This window comes from Mesoplodon densirostris, chromosome 1 (genome assembly GCF_025265405.1).
Source record: "Mesoplodon densirostris isolate mMesDen1 chromosome 1, mMesDen1 primary haplotype, whole genome shotgun sequence".
Lineage (NCBI taxonomy): Eukaryota > Metazoa > Chordata > Mammalia > Artiodactyla > Ziphiidae > Mesoplodon > Mesoplodon densirostris.
Genome location: NC_082661.1, coordinates 226,065,012 through 226,087,684, shown reverse-complemented (window position 1 = coordinate 226,087,684; position 22,673 = coordinate 226,065,012). Strand labels below are relative to the sequence as shown.

The window sequence follows — 22,673 nt, the reverse complement described above, 5'->3', positions numbered from 1 at the left end:
TAAAGTCTTCTCCAACTCCTTGGCAAAACCACATCTGCTTTTAGCCTCCCGTGTACAAACATACCTAGTTGCCTCTCTTCCCCTTTAGACTGTGTACTCTGGGGGCATGGACTGTGTCTGTATCCCCAGGAATTAACTTGGTAAGTGCTCCTTGAAAGACTAAGTATATGAAGGAGTAAATAAAAGAAGTGAAAGCATTGTCTGTCAGAGGAGTAAAAGGATGAACAAATTGCTCTGCCTAAAGAGATCCTTGTGTTGTAATTAGGTGACAGAAACATAGGGGCATTTGTGGAAAATGTCTTGTAGGCTTTCAGACAGCCATTTGTCAGCTATTAGAATGTTTGTGTTTGCTTGTGCCTCACTAGAAAGTGAAAATATACTTTTATGTGTTCCGAAAGAGGAAAGCTGATGATTTTTATAAAAACAGCCAACCTAAAATCCGGTTCAATATTAGTAATGCAGTGGTGATGTTTAAAAGTTGGCAACATTCTTCCAATCACCTACCCAAAAGCTTGTGAAGCAGAGTATAATCTAAAGCAAGAAGCACTGTGTCAAGTGTAACAGTTCAAACTTCTTAAAAATTGAATCTTTCCTTTAAAGAAAATGACTTTAATTGTAAATGAAAACAAGTTTGCTAAATGATCCTAGAATTTAGAGTGATAATAAATTCGGTAAAGAGAACATTGTCTGAAAATGATAAAACACATAATCTTAACTGTGTGATGTCAGAAAATCACTGAGCTTTTACCCTTTAGTTTCCTTATCTGCACTGTGGATGTGGCTGATTTCTGTTGAAATCATTAGATTGTTAGAAAGAATGGTCACAATCTTGAGATTTTTGAGGAAAGACATATTAAATGTATCATCACTCTCAGGAAGATAATTTGGATAATTTGACTTTACAATTATATGTTTTAGTTTCACACAATTATTAAGATATGACTTCTGGTTTTAGCTCAGAAGAAGTTACTCAATAGGAATATTAGGAGTTAAAATGTGGAATCTATAGCAAACTATAGAAACATTGTTTTCTGCTTAAAAAACTAAATATGAAAAGAATATATGGTTTGAGGGGGCTTCCCTGGTGGTGCAGTGGTTGAGAGTCCACCTGCCGATGCAGGGGACACGGGTTCGTGCCCCAGTCCGGGAAGATCCCACATGCCGTGGAGCAGCTGGGCCCGTGAGCCATGGCCGCTGAGCCTGCGCGTCCGGAGCCTGTGCTCTGCAATGGGAGAGGCCACAGCAGTGAGAGGCCCGCGTACCGCAAAAAAACAAAAACAGAAAAAACACAAAAATAACAAACAAAAAAATATATGGTTTGAGGACTTATTTTCTGTAAATCAGGAGTTGCATTTCTTCTTCACTATAAACTAAAAAAAAATTTGGAATCGTGACATAGTTATGTCATCTTAACTAGTTATGCTTTTAATCCAAGGAAGACCTTGTGTACTCAGATTAAATGCTGAGTAATTTTCAGCATGTTCTTTAAAGCTCTCTATTAGCTTAGATATTTAATATCCATCATTCTAGAGGCAGAAAACAGCAGAAAGGAAAGTCATCTACAAATAAATTGCCAGAACATTTAAAAAGTGCTGTATTTTCCAGAGCTTTAGAAACTAACTCTAGAGTATCTCATTCTTTCAAGATTATAGTGAAAGTACTAACTTAAAAAAGTGTACACATGGGATTTATGTCATGGAAAAATCACACAATCAGCTTGTGTGACATGAGAAAAAGTAGTGTCATTGCAGAATCTTTATTAGATGGGACCTTGCCTAAGCTATTCCAATGTCTTCTTCCCTGTCAAGAGGCTTGCATAAGTAAGTAGTTATTGCAGTGCTTCTGCTGAAGAAAGGTGGGTTGGCTTAGGGTGGTTTAAGCACAGAGGTAGAGAAGGGGATCGGTTACAGAGATATTTTAAAGGACTTGGCAATTGTTTGGACTTTGTGTGTCCGTTTGGAGTAGGAGGTAAAGATCCAGAGCTGTCTAGGAAGACTCCCAGGCTTCTGTGCAGCACACCTGTGCAGGGTGGTGCCATTCACTGCACCTTGGCTTAGGAACTCCAGCAACATAGAGCGGCTGGGAGAAAGAGAGAGAGGCAGAGAGACAGAGAGAGAGACAGAGAGACAGAAGGGACAGATAGACAGACAGACAGAATAAGAGAGAGAGAGAGAAGGGTTAAAGGATGGGAACCAAATCTGAAGGACCCTTGTTTGCTGTGTCAAGTCCTGGCTTCTCATCCTATAGGCTAGGCTAGGCTAAGAGGACTCATTGACAGGTTCTTATCTGGGTATTAACATGATCAGGGGCGCATTTTGAGTTACTATGTGGAGATAACTAAGGGCACACAATTAGGCTATTATAATAGTGCTGGTGAGAGGAGATGGGTGAGCATGGAGTTGAAGAAGATTTAAGGAAATTTTTACAGGATTTAAATCCAATTGGATGAGGACTTGAGGGACTGAGCAGGGTTAAAGGACTCGGGTTTCTGGTTAATATAACTGGGTAAATGGAAAATTCACGAGGAAAGGGAATACAGGAAATACACCATGTGTTTACCATGTTTACTTAATAAGATCAGTTGTCTATATTTAATATGAAAAGAAGTTTTGGGAAACAAGAAATTTATTTGAGTCTGCCTTTTTTTTGCATTAAAGAATCGTTTAGATCTTGGAACTTACAGGGAATCTCAGATTACAAATTCCCCTATTTATTTTGTCCATGAGAATAATGAGTTTCAAAGACTGAATCACCCATACAGCTAATAACAGAGCTGGAAAATCAGACTTCAGTGCCCAGTCTCAAGGTCTTCTATATGCATTCATCCTCATACAATCAATAGATTTTAAACACGAAATGTGTACGCTGTTAATGAATGAATGATGTTAGTTTACGGATAACCTTTCTAAGAATTGATTTTTGCTACCGACCAGATAGAAATTTTTTAAAAGTTGATGCATTTGACCCTTTCTGGGCCTTTATGAGAATATCATTTTCAAAGTAAATTACTTTATCTGTACTACAAAAAAGAATGAATGAATTGATGTGGTAATTTTCACTCAGATCAGTTACTATTTTAATCTGCTAAAGAAAATAGTAAAATATTTTTAAGACTCTGGCCTTATTGATTCTCTATCTACAGCTTTCCTAAATACACCTCAGGAAAACCACTTATTTAGGAATTATATATAATAAAAATAATTTTTTAAAAAGAAAATATTTCAGGTATTCAGAGATTCTATTCATAATGGTAAAATTTTAGAAACATCTTGAATGAATGATTAAGCAAGCTTATTGTGCATCACTAAAGTGGAACACTATGTAGTCATTTTAATTAGTATGTGGATTATGAGGTATCTAGAGGTGTGTATAAAAAGGTACTTGTAACAAAACAAGAAATTATGTATACACAGAGGACAGGTATTGGTGAATGTTTTGGAAAGGATAACAAGTTAACTTAGAGTGGTAGAGATAGATACAGAGTTCTATTTCCTTTAGGACTTTCCTTTTGGTTTTCTATCTCTCCTAGTTGTAGAATAATAGAAATGTCTTTGTAAAACACTTTTGCCCCTTCTACTTCCAGAAAATATGGAAAACTAGGTATCATGAAAAAAAATCTCCCACAACAAAATGCCTAGGAAATTTGGATGCAATGTGACATCCTTTTACATTGTTCTTAAATGAAGGTCTGAGGTCTCGGGAATGTAAAGAGCTATAGTACTGAGTGGTTAGTAACCAAACCCTGGAACTATGGCTACCTGGGCGATTTTTGCATATATTAACAATATAGAGCCTTAGATTTGCAAGGACTTGTGGGAAACAGCTATTTATCCCCCTTTTTCTTCTTCTCTGCTACCATCCCTGGCTGTAGCATTTAGAGGACAAGCATCATCACCCTCATCCCGTGATTATCTTGCTGGCTAACTCCAGCCTTTTGCTTTTCTCCGTACGTTGACTGAGTAGCAGTCGTTAAATATTTGTTGCAAGCAATTTATGGTGAGATGATTTTCAAATTCTTTCTTATGTCTAATCTGTGTTATAAAATAGAATCATACATCTTCTCTAATGAGCTTTGTTTTAATTAGAAGATGATAACTTCTTCAATTATATTTTGTTTTAATATTTATATGCTGTACCTACCATTATTTTACTAAATAAAAGATGTTTCCTGTGTTAGTTATGGGATTGTAATTTTTTCAAATCTCAAATGGATCAATACCATGTTCATAAAATAGTAAAACACAGTTAAGAGTTCAAACTGTGTATTAATAAAGACCTGCATTTGAATCCTGATTCTACCATTTATAGTAGTTGTATGTTCTAGATCAAGTTACTTAACCTACTGAGTCTTCAACTCCTAAATCTATATAATGGAATAATATTTGTTGTTCAGAGAGTTGTTCACATGACTAAATAAAATAATCCCTGAAAATAAATTAGCATAATTCTAGGCCCATATTATAGATCTAATAATTATTAGCTATTAAAATGAGAGAGAGAGAGACTTGGATTATTAGTGTAAATTCTACAGTATAACTTATTGCCTTTTTTAGAGACCCTCCATAAAAATATCAGATTTAACAGGGAAAAAAATGAAATGGGTCCTAAATATACCTTCTGTTTCCCTGTATTCTTATCCCAGAATCATAATCACCAGCACTACAATATCAAATGCTGGGAACACTTGCTTGTTTCCTGCAGCCTTATTGAGGTATAATTGACAAATAAATGTTTTATATATTCAAGGTGTATAACTTGATGTTTAGATATATGTATACATTATGAAATAAGCATCACAACCAAGCTAATCAGCCTATCCATCATCTCACATAGTTACCATTAATACGTCATTGTTAGTCACCAGGCTGTACATTAGATCTCCAGAACATATACATCTTGGGTAAATGAAACTTTGTACCTCTTGACCAATATCTCCCCATTTCCCATGCCCCCAGACCCTGGGAACCAGTATTTTACTCTCTACTTGTGTAGAATAATGTACAATTGACCTATTTTTTTAAGTGTATGGTTCAGTGAATGTTAGTTAATTTATAGAGTTATGTGATCCTCATCACAAGCCAATTTTAGGACATTTCCATCACCTCTGAAAATATCCCTCAAGCCTCTTTTCAGTCAGGGGAACATTTACCTTGCAGTGTATTTGGGAATGGTTTCTATTTTTAGACCTTATCTTACTCTGTACTTTAATTAGATGTGTGAATGAATAAGGTCCAGGAAAGAGTTGAGAAATTTTTTGGATGGGAGGGAATCAGGGGACCTGGTTTGGGTGTTACTCCATCACATCTGCACAGAGGAGTGAGCATGAAAATACCAGAAGCCAAACTAGGCAGAAATAGATCTACCAGATTCTTGGAAGTTGGCAGAGGAAATCAGGGCAAGTGAAACCAAGGATAAATGGGAATAGGCCATGGAAGGAAGTGAAAACTAATTGGACTTTGTCATATAATAGTGTCTGGGAACCTTTTGTTAGAGCAAGAATAGGATGAAGGAAAGGATTTTATATATATATATATATATATATATATATATATTAGTTCTAAAGGTCAAAAAATCGCAGATAAGAACTTTCAAACTGAAAAGTGGGATGATGATAAGAGACAGTGTGACCAGAGCCAATAGGGAAATTTCCTTTGAGGGAAAGTTGAGCTGAAATGAAATGAATTTTAGGTTTTTCCCCTTTAATTAGCATTACCTGTCACAGAGCTAATAAACAAGAGAGTCAAGCTTTGTTCAAAATGCTGATTCTAAAATTTCCAAGAAACCAATATTTTTAGAAAGAGTAGTGTCTGAGACAAACATAAATTTAATTTTAGATTAATTAACTAAGTAATTAACTCAATTTATACAAGTGAAATCCATAGGAAGTAAACAAAACAAATATTGGTTTCCTTTAAGTTATTTTTTCTAAGCCACACTTCTAAGCAAAAAAAAAAGAGAGGACACATGGGGGAAAGCAGAGCTGTATGTTTTTTTACCTTCTGCAATTTCATGAAGCACATTGTTAAACCCTGTGAAGCCAGAAGGGTGTATTCAAGTGCACGAAGCTGTAAATTTTCATTTATTATCCACATGGTTTTCTTCTCAGAACTGAAAGCACATCTGTCCCTCCCTCTGGATTCAAGAAATCGTTTTTTTTTACAAGTAGTGCTTGAGTAGGGGAGAAAAAAAAAGAAGTGGAGATAGTCCTTAGATTTTTTTCCAGAGGTTTATTTCTGCTATGGAGTGAGGCACATCACTCCATAGCATTTTTTCCTGAGCTCATCAACCCTAATCTGCCCATGTCCCATCTCCCTCTGTTTTCCTTCCCTTTCCCCTCCTTCCTCCCCATCATCTCTCATCTGTATTTTTCCATGACTCCATTTGCCAAAATAGTAGCTTGGTTGAGCAAATGGGTTAAGGAGTGGCCTGGGAGAAGGCACACATAAATGGTGGAGCAAGTCCTTGGATTTGGGGTGCGGGCAGGGGACCAAGAAAGCACTGCTTTATTTCTCTCTCCTTACCTGCTTCCCACCCCCATTCAACTAAGCACAAGTCAAGGATTTCAATGTCTCAGAGTATGGGCGGAGGTGGGAGACCAGTTTGAGGCTACTGTAATAATCCTGGCAGTAGATGTTGGTGGCTTGCACCAGCATGGTTGCAGTGAGTGTGGAAATCTGTGGTTGGATTCTGCATATGTTTGGAAAAAAAAGGCAGAATTTTCTGAAAATTGGGCAAAAATTAGGAGAGGAAGAGAAGAGACATTGGCCACATCAAATGACCTTGGTGTGAACTATGATGTGGAAGAGGGTAGAGAGAGCTGGTTGTAGAGAATGGGGAGCAGATCAGGAGCTCAGTTTGGAACAAGATAAGTTCGAACTGTCAAGAGGAGAGCTTTTGTTTTTAATGGAGTTCAGGGAAAAGTCTAGGCTGGAGATGAAGAAATTCGAAAATCATTAGCATAACTGAGGTTTTTAAACCACAAGATTAAATGAGAGTACTTAGGAAGGACATGTAAATAAAAGAAAGGAACACTAGAGGAGAAATAAGGAGGACCAGCAAGAAGTGACTGAGGTGGGATATACACACAAGAACATATATCATTGTTTTAATCATATTTTGGTTATCAATTAAAGTTTATGAATATGAATATTATTTCACTATGTGAAATATCTCAAAAATGATACCTCTAGTAGTAACAATATGCACATGAACATATGAGTATGGCTATGTGTATATGCTAATTAACTGCATATTAAATAATTTAAATAAATATATATTAAAGTGTATATATAGACATACATATATACTTTCATTCACCATCAATATAAAAATATTATGACAATAATTTCAATTTTTATTATCTGTGATTTGCTATATTATTTATCTCCTATAAAATATTCTTTGTCGGGGCTTCCCTGGTGGCACAGTGGTTGAGAGTCCGCCTGCCGATGCAGGGGACACGGGTTCATGCCCCAGTCAGGGAAGATCCCACATGCTGCGGAGCGGCTAGGCCCGTGAGCCATGGCCGCTGAGCCTGCGTGAAAAATATTCTTTGTCCAAGCAAATATTTTGTCTTTCTTCTGCTTTTGCCTGATTGATAGTTGATTCAAGTGTTTGGGTTCAGTTTAAATTTCAGACCACTATAAAACAGAGTTTAGCAATATTCTTTTTATCTCAATAATTAAATTATACTCATAACTTTCTATTTAAGAAGCTCTAACTGTTCAAACTTATGACATGTTTAAAGAGTAAGGCACTGAATACACAGAAGAAATTTATGTATACTTAAAATTATTTTGTGGGTGGTGTTTTGTTTTGTTTTTTTCATACCATACTGTTTCATCCTGGACACCAACATTGGCTCTTATTGTGGAAAATGAATCTTTCAGCCTCCGTAGGTAAGATGCTCATCATTAAAAGGCTTAACCAGGAGACCCAATGCCTGCTACATAACTCTTCTCAAATAGAAACTGACTCAGGAACAGGGGGCCAGGAGTTATGCTTAGGTCCCATGATGGTGATTGAAGAATGTATTGGGGAAGGAGAAGAAGAGGGTGGAGAGCATATTGGGAGGGAAAAGATGAAAGGATGATGGGCAACACTGGTAATGAGAAGTGAACCAAAACAATTTGTGCTGAATATAAAGATGAGGTACAACAGAAACAGACTCATAGACCTAGAGAACAGACTTGTAGTTGCCAAGGCAGAAGTGGGGTGGGGGAGGGATGGAGTGGGAGGTTGGGGTTAGCAGATGCAAATTAGTATATATAGAATGGGTAAAAAACAAGGTCCTACTGTAGAGCACAGGAACTATATTCAATATACTGTAATAAACCATAAGGGAAAAGAGTATGAAAAAGAATATACATATGTGTAACTGAATCACTTTGCTGTACAGCAGAAATTAACACAACATTGTAGATCAACTATACTTCAATTTAAATAAATAGATGACTAATAATGCACAGAACTGTAAAAAAAAAAAAAAGGTGGAGTGCAAAAGTAGCCTTATAGAAGGCATTATGAAAATGAGAATGAGTTAAGAATAAGAACCTTAGAATAAGGAACCTTTATCGGAGTCATTGTATAGTGTGATCAGAGGTGTAGAGGGCAACTCACAGTCAAAACAGTGGCAGAGGGTATTTCTAAAAGTGCTCAGCTGTCCACCTACATCAGGATTTCCTGAGATGCTTGTTACGAAGACTACAACCTACTACAGCAGAATCTCTTGGTGTTGCCAGGGCACCTGCAGTCTTTATTAAAAATACCCAGGCCCTGACCTCATCCCCGAGTGAATCTTATGCCTATTAAAATTTGAGCACCACTGAACTAGGGTGTAAAGAAAGAAGATGTAAGAAATAAATCTTGGCAGTATATTTCCTCCAATGGAGAGGAGACTCAGGGAATTTGCAGAGTAGGAAATATGTATAAAAAATTAATGAAAATAGATAATTGTCAGGAATAAAGTAACACTGAACTGCCAGGGAAGTACGATGTGAATCCAGAAGGAAGGTAAAAAAAGAGGAGTCAAAAAGAGGGCATAGGAGTGAACATGTGAGAGGCCAGGAATGACACACTCAGAAAGAGGACAGATCTGTGGAGAGAAGGAGGGAAGACCACACTGGCCTTGAGAGCTCTAGCTTTCTCAGAGCTAAGCCATGGGAGGCCTCTCCATCCCCATAAGATGAAACCAGAAAGCAAATTATAATAACAGAAGAGCAGATCAGTGAAAAGGGACCACAGAGCAGCCCTCACAGGCTGCTTTCTATGTCTAGTCCTTAGTAAGTCCTATTCTCAGCTGTAAAAAGTACCGGGTATTAAATATCATCCCCACCCTGGTGACACATCAATATCTTTATTCATTTATTTTTTATTGAAGTATAATTAATTTACAATGTTGTGTTACTTTCAGGTGTACAGCAAAGTGATTCAGTTACACACACACACACACACATATATTCTTTTTCATATTCTTTTCCCTTGTAGGTTATTACAAAATACTGAGTATAGTTCCCTGTGCTATACAGTAGGTCCTTGCTGATTATCTATTTTGTATATAGTAGTGTGTATATGCCCCTATCTTTAGATAATCATTTTCTTTGCGGAAATAACATGGAGTTGTTTGATTTACTAAAGACTGCAGTGGATTGGATTTTGTATCCAGTCTGAGCACAGATGATTAGGGGGACATCTCAGTTCATGATTTTTGTTAAAGGCCTCAGCACAGTCCCACAGGAGATCAGATGAGCCAGGAAGAGACAGAGATAATTGGCCTGGAGTATTGTTTTCTTTCTCCTCCTCACCATTGTTACTTGTCATTTGCTTCAGTTTACCTTAAAGTAAGTGGTATGTTTTATTTTTAAGCTCCCGCTTCTGAAATTTAAAAAAATCTACAAGTACAGAATTAAGAGTGAGTTCCCGTCAGTGTCACAGGATAGCAATGTGTTTCTTAGCTTTTAGACACCTGTATCCCTCATTCATCAACTTCTTGTCCTATCTCCTGAATAGTCCAAGCACCAAGGTCATTTTTTAAAATAATTGTGAAAAAATACATAAAATAATAGAAATATTTATTATATTGTCTCCCTGAAGAAACCAGTACTTTGCCCTGAAAATCATTTGTGTCAAGGCAAGGGGAGAGTGCTTTCTAGATGTTAATGTGTCTTATTGGATGCTAATATTTCAAAATAAGAAATGGAATTATGACAATGTTAATAATTTAGCTGGTAAATGTAAAGAAAATATTCAGTAAATACTCATCACAGGTTGCAAGGTGAAACCCAGCAAAGGGCTTATGTGCCCACAGGTCAGAAAGCCAAACTCTGATAGCAAAGTGAAGATTTATTGCAGGGCACCAAGCAAGGGAGGGGGAGGCAAGCCTCAGGTCCACTCCAACTTGGTCTTTGAGTTGCAGATTTTTTTAAAGGGGGGAAAAAATGGGGCCGGGATTAATCACCCTCTTGTGATAGTCCTTAATCCTTAATCGTAGTTTTGGGAGTCAGGATAACTGGTTTATGATTCTCAGACCAGGTGGCCATGGCTTGGGGTCCTGTTAGCTCATCCTGCCCTGGAGAAAAAAACTGAGTTTGTATGTTAATGATGATATCAACAACAGCAAATTTAGTCATCTGACTGGTTGATGAACACAAGATTGAGGTCAGAGGAGACAAGAAAGGGAATAAAGTTATGGATAGAGACTTTAATCATAAATTATAATTGATTAATAATTAATCATAAACAAAGTTCTCGGTAAGGGACCTTTGTTTTGGGAGACTTGGTTTCAAAGATACTATGAAAAAAGCATTGATGATTGGATATAAAGGGATATAACCAAGTGTTGCACCCACTATGTAAATGCACCATCCATGGCCACCCTCTTCTTTTTCTTTGGCTGATGTTTTGCTGTTTTACTTCTTTCCCTGCTGGAATGCCTCCTTTGTTTTTCCTAATAAAACTGGCCAAAGACTCCCTCATTCTGTGGAATTCTTACATCCGTAACATGCTTGACCAACTCCTAAATGATGACTATAAAAGTCAGTCATTCTTTCATTTGTAATCAATTTTAGGTATTTTTACAAGTCAAATGTGAAACCACAGGGCAACAAAAAAGGTGATGAAAAAGATAGCATAATGGAATTTTTATGCTGTCCTGTCCCTTTTCTATCCAATAAAATTCTCCATATGCCCTCTTGGCATTAATTTATATTCTCCCCATTTCTCAGCTATTAAAATTTATGCCCCCTGCCCTAAGTATCATGGGGAAAAATATACACAGTAATTATTAAATGCTTGCTCTGTGTCAGCCATTTCACATGAATGATGACCAATCTTACCCACCTCTTAGAACTCTTTGCATAATCATTCCCATTTTCCTGATGAGGAAGCTAAAGGCTGCCCAAGAACACCCAGCTAGTAAGTGGCAGAGCCAGGATCTATATTCATATTGGCCTAAATATAAAGGCTCATACTTTTCTCTCTGTACTGTGTGACCTCAAGTTCACTAATTAATAATATTAATACTAATTTGTTTTTTTTTGTTTTTTTTTTTTTTTTTTTTTTTTTTTGCGGTATGCGGGCCTCTCACTGTTGTGGCCTCCCCCGTTGCGGAGCACAGGCTCCGGACGCGCAGGCTCCGGACGTGCAGGCTCAGCGGCCATGGCTCACAGGCCCAGCCGCTCCGCGGCACATGGGATCCTCCCAGACCGGGGCACGAACCCGTATCCCCTGCATCGGCAGGCGGACTCTCAACCACTTGCGCCACCAGGGAGGCCCTACTAATTTGTTTTGAATACTAATACTTGACATATGTAATCATGAAGAATCTTCCTAGTGATTGAGCAAGGACTGGATTTATTTCAACTAGTCTTATAAAATATCTTGGTCATTTGACTTTAAGCACTCTTTGGATATCATAAAAATCTCTTAGAATAGTTCTTATCTGTTCAGTAGGAAGTAATGATATTTGGAGTTCTGTTTATCATTTGCTATCTGGTACTAAGTGCTGAAAAGTCTTTCTGCTCATTGTGTAACTTGCCTTTATCTTTGTTGTTGCAGTACTGGATACCAGTTTATTTACTATTCACCTGAAAACACAGCCAAAGCAAAAGAAGTTCTCAGCAACATCAATCAACTACAACCTCTTATAGCAACCCATGCAGACCTACTGCTTAATTCTGCAAGCCAGCATTCTCCAGACAGCTTGAAGAATTCTTTAAAGATGCTTTCAGAAAAAGTAAGATCCAAATCATTACTGCAGTGGGGAAAATGAAATACCCCAATCCCCTTTGGTACTGCTTTCTGCATACATTGCCTTTCATAACATCTGGAAATGTAAAATAGACTAGGTTAAAAAGTAAGCTTCAAAGTATTGCCACAGGATCAAAATCAATTGGCCTCATTCTCTTTTCAAATTTTACTGAACATTATTTTTTTTTTCCTAGTAGGAAATGAAACCTATTACTGGTTGAGGTACATTTTCTCTTTTCCTTGACATCTTTTATTTTCTTTGGTTCCTGGTTGTGTTAAATTAGATTTTGAAAATTATTTTCTCTGGTGATCACCTAATTTTTATGCATATGAAATATGCATATGAAATATTTCAGTCAGAATGTCACTTCATTTGAGAGCAAAACTTTGATGTGGATCCTTATCAGTGAAATAGGGTAATTCCTCTGCCTCAGTTTACTTTCTGCAACATTATCAACTGGGAGAAGGTTCTAAAAATTTCTAAAAGTATTAGTTATTGTTTGAAATGTAGTAGGACCTAGGTCTTAATTTTTCCAAAGGTGACTTACATTTGTGTATGTAAAGAGGAATGGTAGTCTGGCATGAGGCAAATACTCAGCATCAAGTTCCATAATGAATTAAGGCATCTGAATGATATGGAGAACCAAGATAGAAAAAGTCAAATTGTTCACAATTTTCTCTTTACCTCTGTTTCTCAGCAATTTAATACCTGTGTTTCTTTCTTTTTTTAAATATTTACTCTGCTGGAGTACATTTTGCTTCTTGGATCTGTAGTTTCATTGTTTCATCAAATTTTGAAAATTTTGGTCATCATTTCTGCAAATATTTTTCTGTCCCCTTCTTTTTATTCTAGGACTCTAATTATATGTATGTTAGATTTCTTGATATAGTTCTGTAAGTCATTCATGCTCTGTTTTATCATTTTCAGTTATTTTTCTCTTTGTGCTTCATTTAATTATTTTCTAATACTATGTTTGCAAATTCACTATCTATTCTTCTGAAGTGACCAATCTGCTAATTCCACCCAGTGCATATTTTTATTTCAGAAATTATATTTCACCTTTCTTTGAGTTCTATGTGATTCTTTTTTTAATTTTCCTTTTTTTCTCCTCATCCTTTTTATATGTTTCTTTGCTTTCATAAGTAAGTGAGCATATTTATTTGTTTATTATTATTATTTTTTAAATTTATTTATTTTATTTACTTATTTTTGTCTGCATTGGGTCTTCGTTACTGTGCGCGGGCTTTCTCTAGTTGCAGTGAGCAGGGGCTGCTCTTCGTTGCGGGGCGTGGCCTTCTCACTGCGGTGGCTTCTATTGTTGCAGAGCACAGGCTTTAGGCACGTGGGCTTCAGTAGTTGTGGCTCGCAGGCTCCAGAGCACAGGCTCAGTAGTTGTGGCACACGGGTTTAGTTGCTCCGCGGCATGTGGGATCTTCCCGGACCAGGGCTCAAACCTGTGTCCCCTGCATTGGCAGGCGGATTCTTAACCTCTGTGCCACCAGGGAAGCCCATGTGAGCATATTCATAAGTGCCATGTTAAGGTTCTTATCTACTAACTGCATCATCTCTGTCATTTCTGGGTCTGTTTCTATTGCTTAATTTTTCTTCTAGTTACAGGTTATATTTTCCTGCTTCTTTGCATGCTTGGTATATGCTTGTTGAATGCCGGGGGCATTTTGAGTTTACATTCTTGTTGCTATATTTTATTGTATTCTTTTTTAAAATGTTGGGTTTTGTTTTGGTATGAAGTTAAGTTACTTCACACCAGAAGGACTCAGTAAGATCATTTCAAACCTTATTTTTAAGCCTTCTTAGAGTGAATCAAGAGCAGCCTTTAATCTAGGACTAAGTTAGCCCCACTACTAGGACCATGCCCTTCTGAGGGCTCTATGCAGTGCTCTATGTGTGACAGTCTTCTCACTCTGCTGGTCAGGAGATAAACCATTCCGAGTCCTGTATGACCACCAGGACTTATTTTGTATGCTTATTTCTCACACTTATCTCCCTGGATTTTGATAGTTTATTCACATGCGTATGCAAATCAGTACTCAGGTAAAGATTTTAAAGCACCCATTTACAGATGTCCAAGGCTCTTTCTGTATGCAGCTCCCTCCTTTTTGGTACTCTGCTCTGCAAATTTTAGCCATCTTGGTTTTTTCTGAACTCCACTTTCTGTCTCCTCAACTTGAGAAGTTGCTGTTTGGCTTCTCCCTCCTTGTGCTGCAGCCTGGAACTGCCTCCAGGAATAAACTAGGCAATTATAAGGTCACATAGTTTGTCATCTTCCTATGCTGCCTATTTTCCAATGCCTAAAAACCATTATTTTATACATTTTGTCTAGCTGTCTTTTTGTCATTTGAGAGGATCCATATTACCCTACCATGGCCAGAAACAGAAGTTCTAATTCCATGTATTTTATGTATAAGTATCATTCTTAATATTATTTTACTTTCTTACCTTTATTTTCCTTGTTTTTAATATTCTAATAAACACAGTTTTGTTTTTATATAACAGTATTTATTCCACCAATTAAATACTTACCATATGAGGGAGACTATGAAAAGGAGAAACATAAGTTCTAATCCTGAAATTTCACCTTCATTTACACTAGTTACTTTCAAGTTCCCTTAGAATTTAGTATGTATGTATGTGTGTATATGTAGACATATACTTTCACCAGCTATAAAAAACAAATGAAAACTCACTGAATTCTTCTACTCAATTTGGGATTGAGAAAGAGTAGTGGAAGTGAATAAACAATAAGAAATTCCTTCTTAGTACCTAAGTAAGCAACATAGTCAATGTTCTGTATATAATATATATCTTCAACTTCTTAGCATACTGACTTTCTGGCATTGTTATTAAGGAAAACGGAACATTTATTAAGAAAATCCTGAGTTACGTTTTAGAATGGAATGCTTGTTTCTTTCTTTGAATACAGCAGAATGCTTTGGTATACTATGTTAAGGTTGAAAAGATACTAGGAATTGGAAGGTGTTGGGTTTTCTCAAATATATTGTGAGCAAAGCCTCTAATATTTGTGACCAAATCCTTTTTCGTTGTTGTTTATCATTTCACAACTGCCGTATTGTGAAATAGTCCACGCTTTTAATTTCTTAGACTGTAAAATTAATACTGTGTAGTATTTGTCATACAGCATTGAGTACAATACCACACACAATTAGGTGCTCAATACTGTTTTGTGATGAGCATAATAATAATGACTTTCTAAACAAGGTCTATCAATCTCTATGGAGTGGAGACAATGATGGGCATTTGAAACTAATGTCACACATATATCTGAGTAATGAGATACATGCCTACATTTGTGTCCTTACATTTTCATTTTGAATTTCTTTACGTTACTTTTCTCTTTCTCTCTCTCTCCTTTTTTTTTTGTCACAGTATTGTATAATTTTAGTCTAGAAGAAAGGAAAATGCATTTTTTTATCCCACTCTATTATTAACCTTTCATATCTTATGTTAAAAATTTGGCTTATGCTTTGTTTTCTCTGTTGGGATTAGTTATGTAAAGTCGGAGTTTGTCTTTTGCTATAAACCTACATCATAACATTAAATAATTCTTTAATATTTTCATAAACATATGCAGCAAATCCAGTTATCCTTCAGAAGATTCTTTTTTTAAGAACTATTTTAAAAAAATAGAACGACTTAATTGAGGTTGTACAGATTAGGATATGAAAAATTTATAGTAAATTTTATTGTGAAATTTCAGTTATGTCCTATGGATGAGTTCCTAAGAAAACAACTCAAGAACTTATTTTCCAAACATGTCAGTTCAGATTCATTAAAAGAAACAAGGGGACTATCAATGAAGAAAAGACCTACTCTCTAATCCACAGTGTGCAAGTCCCTGATCTTAAACATGAGATGATTTTAAGTTAAATCTTGCTAATATTAAATTGCACTAAAATTTAAGATGCCACTAAAATGATTTATCTTTTATGCTAGATTCATGGATCATAGTTTATTTTAAACCATGAGCTAGTAACTGTCTTCATACACTATGCAAAACTGTTAACTTAGATACTTCTTTGAAATTCTGGGCATGAATTCTTAAAGAAATGCATGGCTTGCAAATTTAACTTTAAAAAATCCTCGTGATTTCGAGTGTTGACAGATTTCTTAGTAGACGAAGCTTGTCTACTCAGTAACAAACAAACAAAAAAAAAACATAGGGAAAAAAGTTGGAGCAATGCTGAATTAAAGGAGGAGAAAATACATGCCCTGCCACACTCCCAAATCACTGCAGCAATATGTGAAAGATGTATGAAATGACAAATCCCTGTCCAAGGCACAGGAAGAATATAAATACTGCTCTGAAATCACCACAGTGATGTTCTATTTGCTAGAATCTTCTGTTTAGGTGAACCCAGGAAAGCCTCACCTCACCTACAAATCCAAAAAAGAAATGAACCAAAAAGAAATTCTATTATTTTACTGTATGCAATACCCTCCTCTTTTTTTTCCTTTTTCTTAGCCATAACATATTCATTGACTATTAGACATATTCATTGACTGTTAGAATACTTAAGTATTGTTGAGAAGTGTGTCTAACAATTTTTTTTTTAATTTTTAAAAAAGGAAATATCAAAACATATATTGCATGGAGGATACCAGAAAGGGTTTCCATTCTGGAGTCAACCAGACCTGGGTCTGAGCCCTAGTTTTGTTTGAATCCTGGGTTGACTTTAGTTACATGACTTTGCACATTTTTTAAACTTCTCTGAGCTTCAATCTTTTGCTTTGTGAAATGGAGATAACATGGACCCACAGTTTGAAGGTTAAGTGAAATAACCTAAGTCACTAGCAAAATATTTGACAACATAGGTAGTTGTAAAATTTGGGTCAATTTTTTCCTCCCTTTTCTTGATGGAGATACCTGTTCTGGCATGGAAGGAAGGTTGCATTTTGAACTGGAAGTCTTGGGGTTTGATTTTTCACTTTTTAATTTATTAGACAATTCACTTGACCTTTCTGAATATATATTAGCTAATTTTTTTCTGAAAATATATACTGGTTATATCCTATGAGAAAAAATATGTGAAAATGTAGACTTTAAAATGTTAAATAAGGGCAAGGTATTATTATTATTATAAATTAACATATCTGAGTCAAAAATATATACAGATATAGTATTCAGGTTTCTATGAATCTGTTCTTCAGGGACTCAAAGAACTACGCTGTTATCTTATTCTAAAATATTACCGTGAAAATTGTCTTTGGTCAGTTTCTTCAAGAGCATATTCATTGGAAGTATCTCATAATAAATTTCAAGATGTCCTCAGAATGCAGAGGTTACGAATGAGTGTACTGGAATTGAACTCCAGGATACTTGACTTTGCATTTCTATTCAAGCTGCAACCAGAAAAAAGAAAAAAGAAAAAAAAGGGCACATGTGCAGAGGAACACAAATGAGAATTGTAAAAGACTTCTTATTAGACACTATGCAAACCAGAAGATAATGGAGTAACATCTTCTAGATACTGACGTACATAAAAAGTTACAATTCCATATCTAGAGAAGATGCCCCTCAAAAATAAAGGTGAAATAAAGATCATTTTAGACAAAAACTGTGAGATTTCATACCAGACTTGTACTATGACACATTTTAAAGGAAATAATCCTTTAGGGAGGAAGGAAATGATACCATGGAAAGAAATGATACCATGGAAAATTTGGATCTACACAAAAGAATAAAGAGTGCCAGAAATGGTATTATGTGGACAGAATTTTAAAAATCAAAAGTTTAATTTACTTAAACATATTTACTCTTTAAAACAAAAATGATATTCATTTCATGGTTTGTAACATATTAGTGTAAGCACAGATATATAGATCAACAGAATAGAATACAGAATGTAGAAATAGACCCATACATATGTGTTTAATAAATTTAGACAAAAGTGCAAAGGAAATTCATTGGGGAAAGGATATCTTTTTAACATATAGGGCAGGAACAATTGGATATCCATATGCAGAATAAACCTTTCCTTATGTTTACCTCACACTTATATAAAAATTGATTAAAAATGGATCATAGACCTTAATATACAAGCTAAAAGAAAAAAACAAACAGATAAATAAATACACATCTAGAATACAACATAGGAGAACATTTTTGTCATCTTGGGGTAGGCAAAGACTTCTTAGAACACAAAAAGCATGAACCAAAAAAAAAGTGATATGTAAGACTTCTTCAAAATTAAAAACTTTCAAAATTAACAACTTTCATTAAAGTTTTCAGAAGACACTATTAAGAAATTGAAAAGGCAAGTCATAGACTAGGAGAAAATATGCGTAAAATAGGTACCTGACAAAGGACTTGTGTCAGAATGTATATTCTTACAACTGAATGATAAAACAATTAAAAATGATCAAAAGAATTGAAAAGACATTTTACCAAAAAAGACAGATGGCAAATAAGCACATGAAAAGATACTCATCATTATTTGTTATTAGGGAAATGCAAATTTAAACTAAAATGAGGTACCACTAACCACCCACTGGCATAGCTAAAATTGAAAGGGCTGAGCATAGGAAAAGTTAGGAAGGATATGGAATAACTGGAACTTTCATCTATCACTAATGGGTACACAATTGTTGGCAGCTTGAAAAACAGTTCATCAGTGTCTCATAAAGTTAAAAGATATATATATGAGCTATCCATCTCACTCCTAGTTATTTACCCAAGAGAAGGTCTGTTCTGTAGGTACTGACAAGGTTGTTAAGGGCAGAAGGCCTGGAGGTTTGCTTTGTGAAGATCATCCTCAGAGCCATAACTAGGCTGAGTAAGGACAGAGAGATTTGAATTATTGAGCATCACAATATCAGTAATGCTTTTGGGGAGCTTGATAAAATACAAATTCTGATTCAGGAGTACCGAGATGGGACCCAGAAGTCAACATTTTAGTGTTGGTGACCTTGGATAACATCCTGAAAAAAGAAGAGTTAAAGAAAAGTAAATCAACCAGTAAGAAGACTATGGAAATAACAACATGGAATGCAGAAAGGATATAACCTAGGATTAGCTGTGGGGATATAACATAAGGGTCAATCTTTGAAATTATTGAAAATATCTAACTACTAGAAATTGATCACTAAACCAGAAAATAAGTATTACTGAAAATGATCCAGACGTTTGGACTCAGAGTTGCTGAGTAGTAATGATACCACTCAGATGGAAAACAGGGAAGAAAACATTTATTTGGAAAACTTGAGGGCTTCCCTGGTGGCACAGTGGTTGAGAGTCCGCCTGCCGATGCAGGGGACATGGGTTCGTGCCCCGGTCCGGGAAGATCCCACATGCTGCGGAGCGGCTGGCCCGTGAGCCATGGCCGCTGAGCCTGCGCGTCCGGAGCCTCTGCTCTGCAATGGGAGAGGCCACAACAGTGAGAGGCCCGCGTACTGCAAAAAAAAGAAAAAAAAAAAAAGAAAAACTTGAGATGGGGCTGGGACTTCTCAAAAAGCTTGCAGATGGAAACCCTTGACCATGCTGATTCAGGAGGTAAGCAGAAATGGATTTTGAAGACCTTGGCATAATAAAAAATGATACTTGAAGTTATGGAAGAAGGGGTTACATCACCAATGGAAAAATGCTTTTAAGAATGTGGTTTAACGCCCCTTGGGGTCCACTTACCACATTTTGAGTGAGCAGGGGATTATGAGTCAACAGCAAAAACTGAAAAGGTCAGTCAAGAAAGAGAAGCATAAATAGAAGAATACAGTTTTCAGTGAACTCCCATAAAGGTTTCACAGATAGGCATTGTAATTTTGTACATACTGAGGAAAAGTTGTTATGTGATTTAGCCAAGGTCAAGTGGATAATTTATATAAGCTGCCCAGATGTCAGGTAACTCTCCTGGCTGAAAGTTCAATGTTCTTTGCTTTAGGGAATGTTAAACACATATCAATGTACTAATGTCAAGTATAACACTATGAAATAATTAAAGCATATCAAATTTTAAAATAAGCAGGATTCTTTTTTTGCCATATACATGACTACTAAAATGATAATTACTTGTTTATGGTATTTTGTATTACAGATGAGATTCGGCATGGCCTTGAATTTTTTCAGTGACTCTAAGGAAATTCTAATAGAATGGGACTTTGCTTAATTTGTTGAGTTCTCTAGTTTAAAAGAGTGTTTTTAAATGAACATATTCTAACTATTCCTCTGGCATTAGTATTCAGGAAACTAGGAAATGTATCCCCAGGAGAAGTAATTTTTAGTAGTTTTGTACTTGCAGATAATTCTGTGTGTTACTTTGAAGGATACTTGTATGAGCATATGAGTTGGACAAATGGCAGAAAGGCAAGAAAACATTTTCTTTTCTTTTTCTTTTTAAAATATAGAACAAATGAAATAGATCTGCCTTGGGTTCAGAGTTTATGCTTTTTTACTATAATCTTACACTGATATTTTAAATTAATTGCTTTGTCTATCCTTACAATAATATTTAGTCAGCCTTTTTTCTTTCATTTATTATAGTTGGAGCTAAGTAAGAAAAGGACAAAGGCTTTCAGAACTCTGAGTCAATAGGCAGCTCAGAGAGACATGGTCACCTCCTTCCCTGATGCTTAACTTCCCTGGTATTATCTCAGTTGTAAGAACAGCAACATACAGATGTGTTGGGATTGTGTGACTATATTAATCTCTTCAAGCTGATTTATTTTGATGATAAAACACCTGGGTCTATATTGGTCTACATTTACCAAGTAATACCGGTCAAGAAAATTAAGATTTTTTCCAGGTCAGATGGAAATTGCAATGGAATATTTTGCTATTTTCCAACAGAATACGATTCTACGCACAGGATCTGGGTGATCCAGAGAGTTTCCAAGGAGTCAGATACATGTTTCAGTATACACACAAAGTAGAAGATCAGCTTTTATTGTGTTTGTTTAAGATTTTGTGCATTATATTCAGCTACCCTCCCTCAAAATTCTAGGTTGTAAAACTGCAAGAATCTACTGTATTATCTCCCATGTCTTTGGTGCTAAATCAACCCAAATGAGATTTGAGTAAATTAAGAAGAAACTCTGTGTGTGCTTGCTATGGGAAGAAATAGTGGTGATTACAAGAACCATAGGAAATTTCATTGGGTTTGAATAATATTCAGCTACATAGTAATTAGTGAGTGTTATGGAGACTGGAGCTGTAGTAGCAGGAAGTCAAAGAAGTCAAGCTGTTCTGCTCCAAAAATAAATCAAAAGAATTTATTGAAACTATCAAGAAAGAAATAGTTAGGTTAAGCTGAGTGGAATTAAATTCACATTTTTAATATTTAAATTCACATTGACAGACACATCCATGCTGTCTGGAAAATTATGTAAACAGCATGTTCCCCCATTTTGCCATAACTATACTGACTTGTACTGTCTAGCCAACTTTTTCATCCGTTCTTTTAATTTAAAAAGCTCTGCCTTATTTTTATTTTCTTAGTTATTATAAAAAATATTTTCCAACCTCTTATTCTAATATAGCCTCTTTTTACCATATTTCTTGTCTACTTACCTTCAAAGTGCCTTCAATATGACTAACAGATTAAAAGAGTGTTTAAAACATCCATTAAAATTTCACAGGGCAGGGCTTCCCTGGTGGCGCAGTGGTTGAGAGTCCGCCTGCCGATGCAGGGGATACGGGTTCGTGCCCCGGTCCGGGAAGATCCCACATGCCGCGGAGCGGCTGGGCCCATGAGCCATGGCTGCTGAGCCTGCGCATCCAGAGCCTGTGCTCCGCAACGGGAGAGGCCACAACAGTGAGAGGCCTGCGTACCGCAAACAAACAAACAACAACAACAAAAAAATTCACAGGACAGAGAGTTAACATCAGCAATTGCAGACACAATTAACTATGAGAGCTGGTAGATGTTCAGAACACATGGGGAGCCAGAGTCAGAGAAGAAGGGGAGAAGGATCGAGGCTGAGGGTTATGGTGGATGGTGTGGAGTGAGGGGAAATACCACTGAATTTGATAGAAAACTTTGACTCTGTTCCCTTGTGCTGCCAGTCAGCAGTCTGCCCTAGAACAGATCATCACACTTTTTTCATAGTTTTTTTATCTGGTTAGTGAAGAGGTCCACTCAACTCCCTTCTAGATCTAGAATTTCACGATCCATTGCAAAGATATAACTATGCAGATACGACAGGGTCTTATTAATTAGGTGCTTATTTTGCACTTGGTTTAACTGGTTTTCTGTAATTGTCCACACTCACAACAGGGAGATTCAGAGACAATTTAGTAACAATGTTTGAGCATGGCACTGCTGACTACATATTGAGAGAGCACCAATCAATGATTACCTTGAGTTACAGCATTGGTGAAGACAGCATTATATCCAGGAGTGTCTCAGTAAATGATCTGTGATTCAGAATAATGCTATGGGTTAAAGGGCCCCTTCCC

At 36.3% G+C, this 22,673-nt stretch overlaps 1 protein-coding gene across 8 annotated transcripts in view; it reads left to right on the top strand.

The window, feature by feature from the left end:
- INPP4B (inositol polyphosphate-4-phosphatase type II B) overlaps positions 1-22,673 on the top strand; it is a 353,637-nt gene that overhangs the window by 209,225 nt on the left and 121,739 nt on the right. For all 8 annotated transcript variants that reach the window (XM_060095092.1, XM_060095079.1, XM_060095076.1 and 5 more), the window contains one exon: positions 12,055-12,232. In XM_060095092.1, the coding sequence (XP_059951075.1) occupies positions 12,055-12,232 (178 nt within the window). The remainder of the gene's footprint in view (positions 1-12,054; positions 12,233-22,673) is intronic.